General features: G+C 33.2%; 1 protein-coding gene across 2 annotated transcripts in view; it reads right to left on the bottom strand.

Moving 5' to 3' along the window:
* The window catches only part of LOC102801874 (vitamin K-dependent gamma-carboxylase-like), a 47,382-nt gene that overhangs the window by 18,257 nt on the left and 13,479 nt on the right, over positions 1–15,646 (bottom strand). For both annotated transcript variants that reach the window (XM_085493953.1, XM_085493954.1), the window contains exons 2-6: positions 15,134–15,294; positions 6,268–6,507; positions 5,233–5,388; positions 1,815–1,980; positions 677–755 (exon numbers count right to left, since the gene is read on the bottom strand). In XM_085493953.1, coding sequence (XP_085350079.1) covers positions 677–755; positions 1,815–1,980; positions 5,233–5,388; positions 6,268–6,499 — 633 coding nt within the window. In that variant the 5' untranslated portion in view covers positions 6,500–6,507; positions 15,134–15,294. The remainder of the gene's footprint in view (positions 1–676; positions 756–1,814; positions 1,981–5,232; positions 5,389–6,267; positions 6,508–15,133; positions 15,295–15,646) is intronic.

Here is a 15,646-nt window from a genome sequence, read left to right as displayed (position 1 = left end):
AGTGGGCCATTTTGAATTGAATCGCTAAACCACTGCATGAGCATATGTCCCACATAAGGTACTAAGAACATGCAAAGAATGAACGAAACCGGTCCACAGGATTCTGAAATATGACTCTGGACAGACTGACGCATGGACGGACACACGGATGGACGGTGGGACAGACTCAGGAACTCACGGACGGTCGGGGACATGTATCCTTACATGTATGATCTATGTACGAAATTTGAATGAAAACTGACAAAGCATGTCCAAAATACGACATTTTCAAAAAACCAGATGGCTGCCAGTCGACCATTTTGAATTGAACTGCTAAACCACTGCATGTGCATATGTCCCACATAAAGAACTAGGCACATGCAAAGAATGAATGGAATAGGTCCAAGGGATTCTGAGATATGAATCCGGACGGACGCACAGATGTACGAACGGAGACTGAATCATAAGTCCCCATTTTCGGACTTCGTTCAAACGGGGACTAATAACGGCATTGTACATTGCTATTGTTATTAAATGTACATGTATTTGCATGTACTACTGTTATTTAACAAAATTTATCGACAATGTTGTCATAGCAACATTTGTTATTACACATTCGTATGTTGGTTGACAAAAATTTAAATTATGACAAAGTGTGACGTAGGGCATATACTGGTCCACATTGTAAATATCGTACCTGGGCTCTAAGTAAAGCATAATTCCAAAGCGGGACCTCAGCATTCCTGATTTGGGGATTTCGTAACCCATCAAGTGACCTGCAATAACGATACAAAACGAGACACTGTTGATGAAATAGCAATAAAATATATTGTAAAATGACTAATATTCACTGGGTTTAAAGTTCGCTTATTTACAATTTCAGGCATATTCTATGGGTTTTAAATTCACGGTTTTATCATTTAGATAATGTGTTCTATGCTAAATTTCACATCTTCACTGGGTTTTAATTTAGCGCATTTTCCAGTCAGCGAAATAAACAAAATTAAAACCCAGTGAATAATTAATACTTTTACAGTAGTTCCAACAATTGTGCTCTTAAAGTGCAACTATAATACATAGCTTGCTAGAACTTGATGTGCTCTCCACGAATAACTGAAAAGTATATGGGAGAAAGGGCAACAGGAGATGAGATGTAATGCAAGACTATCTAGGAAATAAACAGTTTTTTTTTTATATTTTATTTTATTTTTACGTTAACCACATAGAAAAAAATATGGCAACGAGATAATAAGAATATGAATATAAAGTAAATAGAAAAAAAAAGAAAAACAGGGGGGTGGGTATGTCAATGTCACAGCATATTAAATGATTCCCATTTTTCAGTGTGCTTCGCTAATTTGCCTCCCCCTATCGCTATCTCTTTTTCAAAATTATAAACTTGCCTAATGAGATATAGACATCCATGGAAAGAAGGTTTTTCATTTCTCATTTTAGAAAAGTAGATATGGCGTTTAGCTGGAAGAATAATATGATTTGTTATATTCGAAAAATCCTTGTTCCCAAGAATAATATCTTGGTTGGACATATTACTAAGGGCTAACAGATGAGCGAAACGCACCGAAATAGTTTGCCAGAAAGTCTTTACAACTATACACTCACAGAATAGATGAATCAATGTTTCATCATACGTTTCACAGAAACTGCATTTTGGTGATGTAACCAGGCTAGAGTTCATGGAATATAAATCTTTGTTTGTATAGAGAATATTATGATTTAGTTTAAATTGAAAATTTCTTGTTCTATTATCAATTGTAGTGGTGGTAAACACTTTATGCATAAAACCTAGGTGATGGTAGAAACAAAGAAAGCCTTACCAGTATCTGTTACCATCGCATAGTAACATCTGAAACGCTATTAATCCAAACAAATACGAATGATTGTTCCATGCAGTCTTGTCAAGAAAGAAGATATACCAGTATATAGTGACAAATACCAGAGTACTTAGCCGATAAAATAAACCAAGTAAAATACCAACACCACCTAGGAAAAAAACAAAGAATAAACTATGAGGTTATTACGAGGATACCTCAAAGTATGCACCAAGGTAGTACGACCAACGCGCAGCAGAGGCCGATGCAACTGTGTACTGTCCGAGTGCATACCTTTAGGTATCCTTGTAATAACCTTATTATTATACATCTTTTCCTTCCAAGGATACATCATGGGAATGTAGAAATCCAAAAAGTTTAGAACAGATTCAGCGAACTTCTTTGTGTGAAGTACAGTCAAACCCTGGTGGTGCCATGTTTGTTTTTATTATTAGAGGACACTTATGCGCGTAAAAATTCCATATTTGGAATTTGCATTTCCTTATATGGTAGGATGAAAATACTCCATAAAATACCGCAAAATGACGGCACCCTGTAACTTATGCCATTACGGTGACAGATGTATAATTATATAATAATAATTGCATCTTTAGAAATAACATTTCTATCAATAAAATGGCAGTTACAATACCATGTATAGCAAAACTATTATAACCTTGCTCATATTTATGAGTAAGACACATAGCGAATGTGTAAGAAATATTACTTCTGATGAGAATTGTGAATTGATAAAATAAAAATAAAAACATGTGGCAGTAACATCTTTTTATCACACATTGATAAATTAATTCAGATTGAATAGCAATTACTCAGAATTAACCTTAGGTGCAAGACATGTTTTTTGCTCTTTAAATAGTAGTTTTTTTTTTTCCCTATCAATGCATCCACTGATCAAAATACCATGGTTACATGGATTCACAGGAAGAGTGTACGCAATGATAGGAGAGAATTGAACACTGTGTGAGGGTGAGTCAAAAACAAATTCACCGATAATATCACAAGCGTCAAATTTACTTCCAAGCGAGCGAATAGCTGACTTTGTCTTTCCATAAAAACAATTTTAATGTAGAAGTCTACTCATAAATTAAAATACCCAGAATTTATTCATTTTGCAATAAATTGTACTCCAAGGCAATATAAGGATATTGACTTAAAAAAAGTTGGGGGTCACCAGCCTTATTTTCGAGATATTGATGGTTTTATTTTTAGTGGGAAGTCGCCATTTTGGCACAATCATAATTCTTTTACCACAGGTTCCTATGGCAGAGATATTATGCAATATCTCAAAATCTAGCCTGGTGACATAGGCTGAAAAAATCATATAATGTACTTTTTGTTGTTCTGAATTATTTTAAAAATCTGGGTATAAAAAGTGTGAAATTTGTTCTAAAAATAGCCATTTTCAAGAAATATTAGGACACGTTTCTCAAAAAACTTAACTGTAAGACACAAAATAATGCTATTTCATTGTACCATGGGACATTAGCTTCATGTTTGTACATAATAAACTAATGAACATTGTCATGCGATTTATGACCAATTTTGTCCAAAATTATGAGTAGGCTTCTACCTTAAATGTGTGAATCATTGTCATTAGTAATCTTAATTTATTCTTTGTAGTATAATATAAGAGGTATTTTATTCGATAACTCTGCACAATTTAAATACTGTAGAATACTTTATTTTCGCTTGGAATTTATTTTCGCTGAAAGGATGATTACTTGAAAATAAAATCCAGCAAATATACTTTTGTCCCTATATTTCACATTAAACTCATCAAAAATCAGTGAAAATAAATTCCATACAAAACGCGGAAAAAGCCTTTTCAGCGAAAATTAATTCCAACGAAAATAAAGTATTCCACAGTATATACGGTGGTTTTCAAAGGGAGCCAAAACATTGCTCTAGGTTGTTTGTAAGCCATCTAAATGTTCAAGAGTGGTAGTTGTCACACCAGGCATGTGCGACATTTGTGTTGATAAACATTGATTTTCCCACAATCCAATGCGCTCTTCTAATGAAAATCACAAGTACAAGCTTTAACTTTGGCGACATGCACTAATCATCGAAGAAATTACAAAACATGTATCTAGTTAAAACTTGGCAAGTTGGTCTGCGTAACAGTCAAAGTTGCTATATGAGACTCGTATCTCGGTGACGTAAGGTGAAAAAAGGTATATAGTGTCTTACAAGGTAATTTTTGATGTCTCGAGGTATTTCATTTTGACAATATTTCTATCGGGTTTTTACTAAAAAAATGTGTTTTCATTGTGGTCTATAGAAACTGCTGCTAATGTAAAAAACTCACGACTAGCATTCTACTTCAAGATACAGTCAGACTGTAATAGAACACATCTAAAACAATGCTAAATCTTTTCACAAATGAACATTAATCTTTTAAAAAATTCTGATAAAACTGTAGTAATAAACATTCAACAAAAATGAAACTGGCTGACAGCCCATTAATTTGCACATTTCACCTCAACGTGTGGATAAAAACGTATATCAACAATATCCTAGAAACTAAATGTTTTAATATAAACCTACTTAACCTTTTAGCATTATAACAAGTATGCTGAGAAAAGCAACATGTGTCAGTAACACCAAGGTATTTATACAATACTTGTGTGTGTACAAATCAATATAATAGTCTTTCAGATAGAAACATAAGTGTCCTGTCAATTGCTGCATTTTTAGAAACTACAGATACAATGTAGCAACCTTTTTTTGGAAATCAATTTTAACACAAATTAAAAACCAAATTCACCTTTTGTAGCTTTTCACCATATAAACCTGTTAATTTATTCCATATTTTTTTTCAAAAATATGTAATATACTCACTTTGAAATTATATCAATTTGGTCAAAAATTATATATAAAAATATATATATGGGAATATGAGTATGCACAAAGACAGTACAGCCGAAGTATTAACCGGCATGCAGTCAAGGTCGATGCGAAGGTGTACTGACTGGGTGTGGAGTCTAGTTAAACCCTGGTGGCAATATAATATGGTAGGATGAAAATACCCCATAAAATACCGCAAAATTACGGCACGCTGTTACGATGACAGATGTATAATAATACCGTTATAACTACACACTTAATTTCTTATTATGCCATATTTTGCACACTATGAATAATTCTATAATTTTTTATAATTTTAGTCCAGATGGATAAGCATTGATTAAAATTTGAAATACAAAATGTGTACCGGTATTTTATTTTGTGAAAACTGACTGAAAAACACAAAAATAAATAGTGTTTAGACCAGAAACATTACCCACCAACTATTCAAGAACACTGGATAATGGTAGTGGATTTCAAGAACACATACATTCGTGAAATGTTTTGCTGACAGGATGTCCACAGGTCTACGAGTATATTTCATAGTGTACTTTACCTAAGAGCATAATAAGATATGCCACATACATCCAATCAACTGGCAGGGGTTTTAGGAAGTCAAACAGTGGAAACCGACATTCATAAGGATCGCCCCATCTGTAGTCAGCGGCACTAAAACCTCTTTCGTATAAAGTATCAAATATCATCAGAAGACCTGGATAGCAAGAGAAAATTTTAAAATGTTAAAATTAAAAAGATGAAATCATAACGGATAATATCAATGTAATAATGTCAGCATTATCATTGTTATCATATAAATAATATACTAATAACAATAAATAATATCAAAATGTGTCATAACTATACCGGTAATACTGTAAAATGACTAATTTTCACTGGGTTTTAATTTAGCGCATTTTCCAGTCAGCAAAATAAGCTAAATTAAAACCCAGTGAATAATTACCCTCTTTACAGTATGAGGTTATCAAGAGAATATCGCAAAGTATTGACAAAGGCAGTACTGCATTCATATCGACCAACACGTCCGAGTGCATACATGGCAGTATCCTTGGGATGACCTTATTATACATCGCTTTCCTTCTTGCAGTAATAATTTAATGAGAGATTATCGCCCAAAAAATGTTTCGCACTGAACAAACATTTGAATTCAGGAACAAGATTTTATTTCTGTCACGTGCTATAACGCTTCTACTTGCAAGGAAAGAAGTGTTCGAATGTGACGTCAATAACCTGGAAGGCGTCAATGATCGTCACATAGTTTACCAAATATAAGAACAAATTTGAACGTTCGAATGAGTGCTGATACCGCTTTTCACGAAATTGCAAATTCTATTGTTTTGATGTAAAATAATGAATAATATTATAACTAAAATGTATAATATCAAAATAATAATATTATAATTATAATAGATAATATTAAGATAATGTTATTATTGGAATAGATAATATCAAAATAATAGTAGCATTATAATGAATAACAACAAGCTAATGTCAGTATAATTGATGAGTATTTTTATGCAGGTTGATATCACTATTTGACGAACACAGGTATGAGTTGACAGTAGTACGTTACCGAATGCTATCCTGGTGACACCAAGAGATGATGGATCTCTTGGTTCATTCAAGAGTTTAACAACACCCTTTTCATTTATATCTTGAAAATCGAAACCGAACAATTTCTTCATTGTTCTCTTTTGCGTACAAACTTCCTCATTGTGGCTGTTTTCATCACCAACTGTTTTTTGCGATTGTTTTGTTTCCTTATTCTGGCTGATGTCGTCAGTAGATTTCATTCGTTTTCTCATTGTTTTATCTGTGAAGAATAAAAATAATTATAATATTTTCAATACACTGCAGATATATGCAAAGATTTGATTCCATTCTAGTATACATTCAAATTTGACACTACTATACAGTCATAAATATACAGTGACCCCCTAAGTCACAGATGTTGAATTCCAAGCCAAAAATGTGAGTTATCGAAAACAAACAGATCGGATAACTTTCGCTCAGACACACTGCTCAGTTAAAAACTAGAGATCCGATTGATGAATTAATCATATTGCAGTGAGTTTTGTAAGGATTTATCAAAGCAGTACTGACCGAGAAACTTGACATCTTAAACCGAGCTGCAGGTACCTTTTGTTTCTCAGTAACGGACAGAACAATGGGTGTTAAATGCTGACAACATTGAAACGGTTTGAAGAAACACCAACACCAACTGACTCATACCTAATTAACCATTAATTAACCATTAATTACACGAAGCAATGAATCATTAGCCATTTTCTTAGCCATCGCTAAAACAAGACAATAGAATTTTTTTACATGCTATTCAATTTCCTGTGACTTAGCCGATATCGTGACTTACTAATCGTGACTTAGCGAGGGGTCACTGTATACTATATAACTGTCAGTGTACTATATAATTGTTTTTAATGTAGCCACTCACTACGCCTCATTATCGCATTCGTGTTAGAGTCATACAGTGGAGAAGAGGTGTATTCACCATTTAATTTTCAATGTATACAGCTCCCCCAGCTGACAGTAGTGCAGCAATTGATAAAGGAACTGAATTGAGTCTAGTGTTGGACTTAACTTGGACCAAATGAGAAACAACTACCCCGGTATTGACAATAACCAGTGACAGTTTTGTAGTACTGGTAATAGTATCGATAGTTGATTTCACATCTAAATTTATATGTCTATTTAAAGGTTTCATACATCATCTATCAGTCATTGTATCCTAAAGAAATTTGCATGGATACCATAAAATGTCCAAACCTTGAAAATTGCCCTGTCCAATTCTGAGAAACCATTTTTATTTCAAACATGTGCAATTTGCAGAAGAAAAGTTTACAATGATGACGCCAACGGACGACAGACATTTTACTATGACTCCCCCTTTACTTTATTATGAGCAAGCCAAAAAATATGACGTGTACGTTTAACATAATATGCATGATCATATCATGTTCATCTTTGAGAGAAAAATGGCTGCCATTCAGCCATATGTTATTAAACAGTATAAACAATGGATGTGCATACATACATGTGTATGTAAGTCATCATACATAGTTTATTTTAAGTTCGAGTCAAAGCATACCTCAGAAATGTTTCTGGACGGTCATACAGATGAAAAGAAATCCAAATTAGTAGACCCTAATTTTGGTTCCAAAATGAGGAAAATCTCTCTTTTTATATTACGCATTCGACTACAAAGTGACATGTATCCCTAGCATATTAATATTTTATGCTTAAAGGTAGACTGGTGCAGTAGGGCGATTAATTTGATTTTGATTTTAGTTGAAATAAAATTTTAAAAAATTGCGAAATGGAGGTGTTAGCACGAAATCACCCCGACTGGTTTATTCTGCATGGTCCTCTATCGACACTGCAGGAACCCGTTGATTTTTCAACGGGTAATTATGTTAATGAGTGTTCTAATTGACAATCATCTAAGCCAATCACATTGTCTCTTCAACTGACCTCTGACCGAGAAGACGTCGGCTGATTGTAGCAGCCGATTTTTTTTTTTATTTCTACGACTAGTACGAGTTACTTTTTTACACATTGTGATAAATTAGAAACGACGACTATGACAAACTCGAATTTCAACGTGCCACTGTATTGGGTCTGCAGTGTGACCTTTACCATGTTGATCCATTATGCACGTATTTCCGCGCCCACGTCATTATAATATGTGCTCATGAATATTTAATAGCAATGAATTTCCTGCAGAATAAACCAGTCGGGGATTATTTCGCGCTAACACCTCCATTTTGCGATTTGTTTTATTTTATTTAAACTACAAAAACAAATTAATCGCCCTGACTGCGCCAGTCTAGCTTAAAGGGTGTATACAACGCGTGTAAAATACATTGTTTATTTACATGAAATTTGAACATGCGCTGCGCAATGACTAATAATGCTTTAACACAATATACCGGGTAATTTTGGAAGTGATTTTAAAAACTCGTAATGCATGTGTAGTCTTTTTTAGAGTTTGACTCCCATCTCTTATATATGTGCATATGAAACTTTTACAGTATTTCAATAAAATCATAATTTCTAGCTAAAAATATTAAATTTTACACAGTTTTTCTTTATATAAATGAGAAAGTGCAAATGTGAAAGTTTTTACGGTGTACAACCAACTGTGACTGACATCCCTAGATATTTGTCAAGTTTGGTTAAACTACAGAAAATACATCAAACATTAAGAAAAACATATCTTTTACTAAGTAGATGTAACTGACATTCTTGACTGAGTGCAAACACATTAATGCATTGCAACTAGGTAATATCTTTTTGGTGATATACACTAAAGGTGATTGCCGCCTGTGGTGTTGTCATGACAACAGAAAGTAATAAACTCAGTTTCCATTTTAAGGTTACATGTTATGTCTTTTTACCTCAAGAAACATGTATATTGCATTAAAAATTGTAAAGTAAAATGTCATGTGAAATCCCTGCAAGAAATGCATATGCAAAATGTCTTGTACATGTATGCGTCAGTTTTGCAACCCAGAATTTTACGCAGAGATGTTTGTCAAAATTTTTTTTTTATTTCCATCAACTAATGGAATCATAACTAATAATCAGATATTATGCTTATTTAAATTTGGGACTGCCTAAAAATGATCACTAAAGGCAGGTGGTCTTTATACACAGGTTACGCAAACGTAATGCCTTGGGACTACCCAAAAGTGGTCACTATAGACAGGTGGTCTTTATACACCGGTTGTTCATACATTATGCCTTGGAACTGCCTAAAACTGGTCACTATAGGCAGGTGGTCTTTATACAAATGTTGTTCATACATTATGCCTTAGAACTGCCTAAAACTGGTCACTATAGGCAGGTGGTCTTTATACACAGGTTGCTCATACATTATGCTTTGGGACTACCCAAATTTGGTCACTATAGGAAGGTGGTCTTTATATACAAGTTGCTCATTTTTTATGCCTTGGGACTCCCTGAAAATGGTCACTATAAACAGGCGGTCTTTATACACCGGTTACGCATTCGTTATGCTATGGAACTGCCTAAAAATGGTCACTATAGGCAGGTGATCTTTATACACAGGTTGCTCATTCGTTATGCCTTGGGACTGCTTAAAAATGGTCACTATAAACAGGCGGTCTTTATACACCGGTTACGCATTCGTTATGCCATGGAACTGCCTAAAAATGGTCACTATAGGCAGGTGGTCTTTATACACCGGTTGTTCATACATTATGCCTTGGAACTGCCTAAAACTGGTCACTATAGGCAGGTGGTCTTTATACACAGGTTGCTCATACATTATGCTTTGGGACTACCCAAATTTAGTCACTATAGGAAGGTGGTCTTTATAGACAGGTTGCTCATACATTATGCTTTGGAACCACCTAAATTTGGTCACTATAGGCAGGTGGTCTTTATACACAGGTTGCTCATACATTATGCTTTGGGACTACCCAAATTTGGTCACTATAGGAAGGTGGTCTTTATATACAAGTTGCTCATTTTTTAGGGACGACGTCAAAAGATCGATGTCGGATAAAAAACTTAATTCCTTTATTTTTTTTCCAAACCCCCCTACCCCCCTGAAACTTAATTGATAAATATTGGTCATGGCGTCAGACTACATTCACCATTAAATACAAATTGATAATCGGACAGTAGTATTGCATAGACGTTGGTTGTCGGGTGGGTGTAAAAAGATTTTACAAATGCAGATTTACACTCGAACTAAACCATTTTTCTGTTTTTTTTCCTTTTCGGCTATTTCTGTCCATAATTGGATAGAAAAAAAACGAACTACAAATACTACAAGATTTTTTTGACTTCATTAAAAAATAAAATCATTTTTGTAGCATGGAAACTTTTTGAGGTTAAAACCCCCCACCCCCAAACTAAAGGAAATAAGTTTTTTATCCGACATCGATCTTTTGACATCGTCCCTTATGCTTTGGGACTCCCTGAAAATGGTCACTATAGACAAGTGGTCTTTATAGACAGGTTGCTCATACATTATGCCTTGGGACTGCTTAAAAATGGTCACTATAAACAGGCGGTCTTTATACACCGGTTACGCATTCGTTATGCCATGGAACTGCCTAAAAATGGTCACTATAGGTAGGTGATCTTTATACACAGGTTGCTCATTCGTTATGCCTTGGGACTGCTTAAAAATGGTCACTATAAACAGGCGGTCTTTATACACCGGTTACGCATTCGTTATGCCATGGAACTGCCTAAAAATGGTCACTATAGGCAGGTGATCTTTATACACAGGTTTCTCATTCGTTTTGCCTTGGGACTGCCTAAAAATGGTCACTATAGGCAGGTAGTCTATATACACAGGTTGCTAATACATTATGCCTTGGAACTACCCAAAAGTGGTCACTATAAGCAGGTGGTCTTTATACACAGGTTGCTGATATGTTATGACTTGAGTCTCTAACGCAGGTTTAATTGACTGTAATACTAAATGTAAATGTAAATGAATGATTCTGTGAAAGAACTGGTCAGTGTTTGGTTGTTTCTTAGAGTCACTTCTTACCTCCAAAGCATAAGTATTATATGCACTTTTTATTTTCATATGGAGCTATGTATAACACTTATTATAGTTTACGCAATTGACATTTCCACTGCATTTTGTGGAGCCATTTGTAAAAATTATGTATAATTAATGCCTATCCAGAGTTACCTGAAAATTAGCCATGGATAAATAAAATATTACAATACATTTATTCATCATATATCACCATACATAGATATCAAGGACAGAGTCCATGTTTCAAACTAACTGTTGTTTTTCTATCCTTGGGACATCCGGGCATTTTCACCACTTGGCAACCATCATGGTGAAAACAAAGGCCAAAAACTCACAGAAAACTGTATTTTGGGCTAGTTGTTGAGATTCTCCTGAACAGTATAACAAGATTACCCATACAACTTATATAAATTTGGTTGTTAAGGATTGTCTCTTAGTTGAATTTATGCTGTTTTCATGGTGTTCCACAAAGCCTATAGAAATACATGCTACAGTTAGCGACATAGAACGTTCTGTGACATAGCTCCTCCCTGAAAATTGGAAAATACTTAATACAACCAAAAAAAGCCAGGACGTGTGTCCTTTAGTGGTCACAAGAGAAATACTAGAAAATTCGAAACCATAAACGAGTCACTGTCTGCTGAATTAATCTATTTGTACAGCACTTTTTTTATTTAACACAATTGTGCTTCATGAATAGAAATGACCATACATTTAACCATTTAACATGTACAATACAATGAGAATAGAGCAAATATATTCAATCAGGCCATCGTTCTTATAAATAAACACAATTTTATGATGGCTATCAGTATTTCATTTCCGTTCCCAATGTTCCCAATAAATAAATGGACTCAATCCTTGTATGATGAACTGCAATCTGATCCATTATTCGAAATGATACAAACAACAACGCTTGTAAAACAAATAAATTATACACAAAAAATCAATCACGTACTCACGCTACTGTAAATTAATATTTTCCCTCGTCCCTCATATACTAATCTAAACAAATATAAATCATATAGCGAAAATATGAATTACCTTTCTTTGATACAAAGCAACAAGAATATATGTAGTCAAATCAGGCAAGACAAAGCTATTGAGAATCCAGAACCGCAAGTGCTTCCCATATGTATGCAAACAACGCTATCAATCACCTGGCTTTCAATTACATTAAACAAATACATCTCCAGCAACTGTAATTACTGCCTGTATTATCTCTATTGCAATGAACACCATATGTCAATAATAATTAATTTATTGTTGATTTGCATAGCCTTATGGGTATTATTACACAGAAACTTATTTAACATCAATAAATGTAAGACTATAAAATCCAATTACAGTTGATTCAAAAATAATGAAGATTGATCAAATCGCATGCAAAGTGTAATGTTCTAGCTTCGTACATAATGTGTGTTACATGCGGTGATTTGAATTTTACTCGCAGTTTTTACTGCTGATAGCAAATTACGTCAGTGTCATGCGAGGAGTGCCTTACGGGAATGAATAATTAGCGGGCAATGTTTGATTTTCATTGCTATATTTTCTTACTCTAGGGTTATATACTTAACTGCATTTCCTACATATATACCGTACACGTTATCTGAAAGTGTGTTTTGAAAAACACAAACTGCATTAATTTTTTACTGCCTAATCTTATGTTATTTTAACATTTTGTTTTTTTACTTACTTTTTCACCTTACCTTTTATTACTTTCAGCCAAAAAAGAATTTGTAATTTCATTACGGTGTAATAAAACTGTATTATTATTATTATTATTATTATTATTATTATTATACAAGCAGAGATCAATGTCATTTTGAGTTTTAGAGATAAAACATTACATTTAAAATTGGATTTAAACCATCAAGAAGTAAGAATATTGATTAAAAAAAAAAGTATTAAAATAGAGATAAATCCTTACTTAAAATTAATCATTACTACTTAGATCCAAGCAAAAACGAAATAAATTGAATAAAAAGATATGTTGTATTATGGTAAAACATTCAACATGGTGAATTGTTTTAAACATTTACATGTGAATTAAACAAGTGATAAATTTTCGCAAGTCAAAAAAAAAAATTACCAAATTATGTTTCAGTGAATTCATTAGGTGTGAAGACAGTGATAATTTAAACAGTTGGTATTTTATGTTTGCTTAACCCTAAACCTCATTCTTTTTCTCGCCAAAATTTATAGCACAGCATTTTGTAGATTTTTATGTATTTTTCTGTAATTTATTCGTTGATTTTGGACAAAAAGTACATAATTTAACACTCCCAAAAAATCCTAACCATAATTTGTTAAAAAAAAAAGAAAAATTATGTAGGTTCATTTTTATAACAGGTGACAAACATGACTTTAGGGTCAAAGACTAAAAGTAACAATAGATATTTCTTTATTACATGGATTAAAAAAAATTTGAAAAAAATATATATCCCTTCAGAAACTAAATTCCCATTTTGTCCTTTGTTTTGTATTGTACAAGCCATTTCTGCCACCAAAATAAAACATTTCTAATGCCTTTTGTTGATATTTTATGCCAGAAATAACATTTTTTATGCTAGAATTTGCAAGGAGTACTTGATAGACTTACGTGGCTGTAAAACATGTTACATACATGTATGTTGCAGTAAAGCCTACCATGACTTGTCAATTACACAGTTCTAGACTCTGAAGAGACAGTTGTCTATTTCATAAAGCTTTTATATTTGATAAAATCATACTTACCTTTATTAGACTTACCAAATTAGTGTGAGCTATGTGCCTGCACCACTAAGTTACTGATAGTCACGAGAAACTAGAATACATGCTAGCCTAAGTGGTCTTAGTGATCATGTTTCCACATGCTAGGGAGGCTGATCCTAATTTGCATATTGGCCCTATTCAATTCAATAATGGAATTCTGAATCATCCAAGATACAAATTGAGTAGTAGGTATTATTTTATATATGTGCAAACTGACTCTTTGCAGTTATATTTATCTGGACATTAAGATCTGTACTATTGAGAGTAATTAGGTTTAATTAGTAATTAGTGATTAGGTAAGCTAATCTTTAACAAGCAGGATTTAAAGTTTAATACATGAATTCTGAGATTATTTACAAAACATTATTGGGGTTCTGTGACTATTATGTGGAAGTGTTTGAGGTTTGAAGGTTGCAGTTCAAATTTATGATGGTCATCACGCAGTGCATGTTCGAATTGTATTTTACACGCATTGTATTCGCCGCTATGGGTCCCATATTGAACAAAAAACAGTACGAAGACAACCACCCGTTAACAATAAATTTATTTTGCAAAAAAACAACAACATCAGAATGAACTATAAAAAGAAGAAGAAGGCGTAATAAATAAAACCAAACTATAGTGCAAAGCAAGCTTTATATTCACAGAGAAATATGAAAAAAAATAGAAACAGTTTCATTTTTTTTTTCAGAAAAATAGAAACTCAATTTATATTTAATATTACATATATACTGACATCACAACTTTCTTGTTTGGATATGATTATTTTTAAAACAAGATTTTTCTGTCTTCGAATTGAGGCAGTTCAGAGTTAATTAGTGAATTGTAAGTCAGTAAAATTACCACATATAATACTGTAATGGTTGTAATCATTTTTGCAGTTTTTTTTTTTTTCCATTTTTGGTCAACTTTTTCCCACTGCATTTTTCACACACATATTTTTTAAAAAGTTAAGTACTTGAAAAATGTCATTTAAAATATTTTTATTTCTATTTTTTTTATGAAAATTGAATTTTAATTTCTCCTAAATTCTGATAAAGTGCCTCAAAACGCTGTGTTTAACACGTTTTCAGCTGATGGCCAAATTTAATTAATCTGGATGCTGCAAGAGTCAAGAGACAACTGAATGAATGTCACTTACCTTTAATAACGTCACTTCACAAGAGATAACATTAATTGAACAGCTGAGTACAGAATGTTTACGAGATCACACCAAAAGTCAAATATCCAAACCGCTGACTTGCAATGGCCAATAAGCATCTGACAGTGTTTAATATTGATGAAATTAGAGTTGGTTGTTTCCTGTGAAATTTAAACATAATACGTTAAACAGCTGCCCATTTTCTCAGAAAAGGATGACTTAAGGTATCAGAGTCTTTTTTATACTGAATTAAATTTTATTGATTTTTAGCAAAATTGAAGTGTCATGAATACCTATTATAAAAGATTGTGGCATGGGTTTACTACGATAGGACAGTCCAATATAGTGTAGGACAAGGTAAGGCCAGGTGATATAAAGTACTTTATTTTTACATATTTTATATATCAAGAATTATGTAAATGAAATAAAAAGATGGAGTCACTGTACTCAGTTCAGAGAAAAGTGACCAATAACATACCGTGAAAATAGCATATGTAGTCTGTGTGACATTTT

This window comes from Saccoglossus kowalevskii, chromosome 19, assembly GCF_978046115.1.
Source record: "Saccoglossus kowalevskii chromosome 19, keSacKowa6.1, whole genome shotgun sequence".
NCBI lineage: Eukaryota > Metazoa > Hemichordata > Enteropneusta > Harrimaniidae > Saccoglossus > Saccoglossus kowalevskii.
Note: the sequence above shows the minus strand (reverse complement) of the source record. Positions and strands in the feature narration are given on the sequence as shown.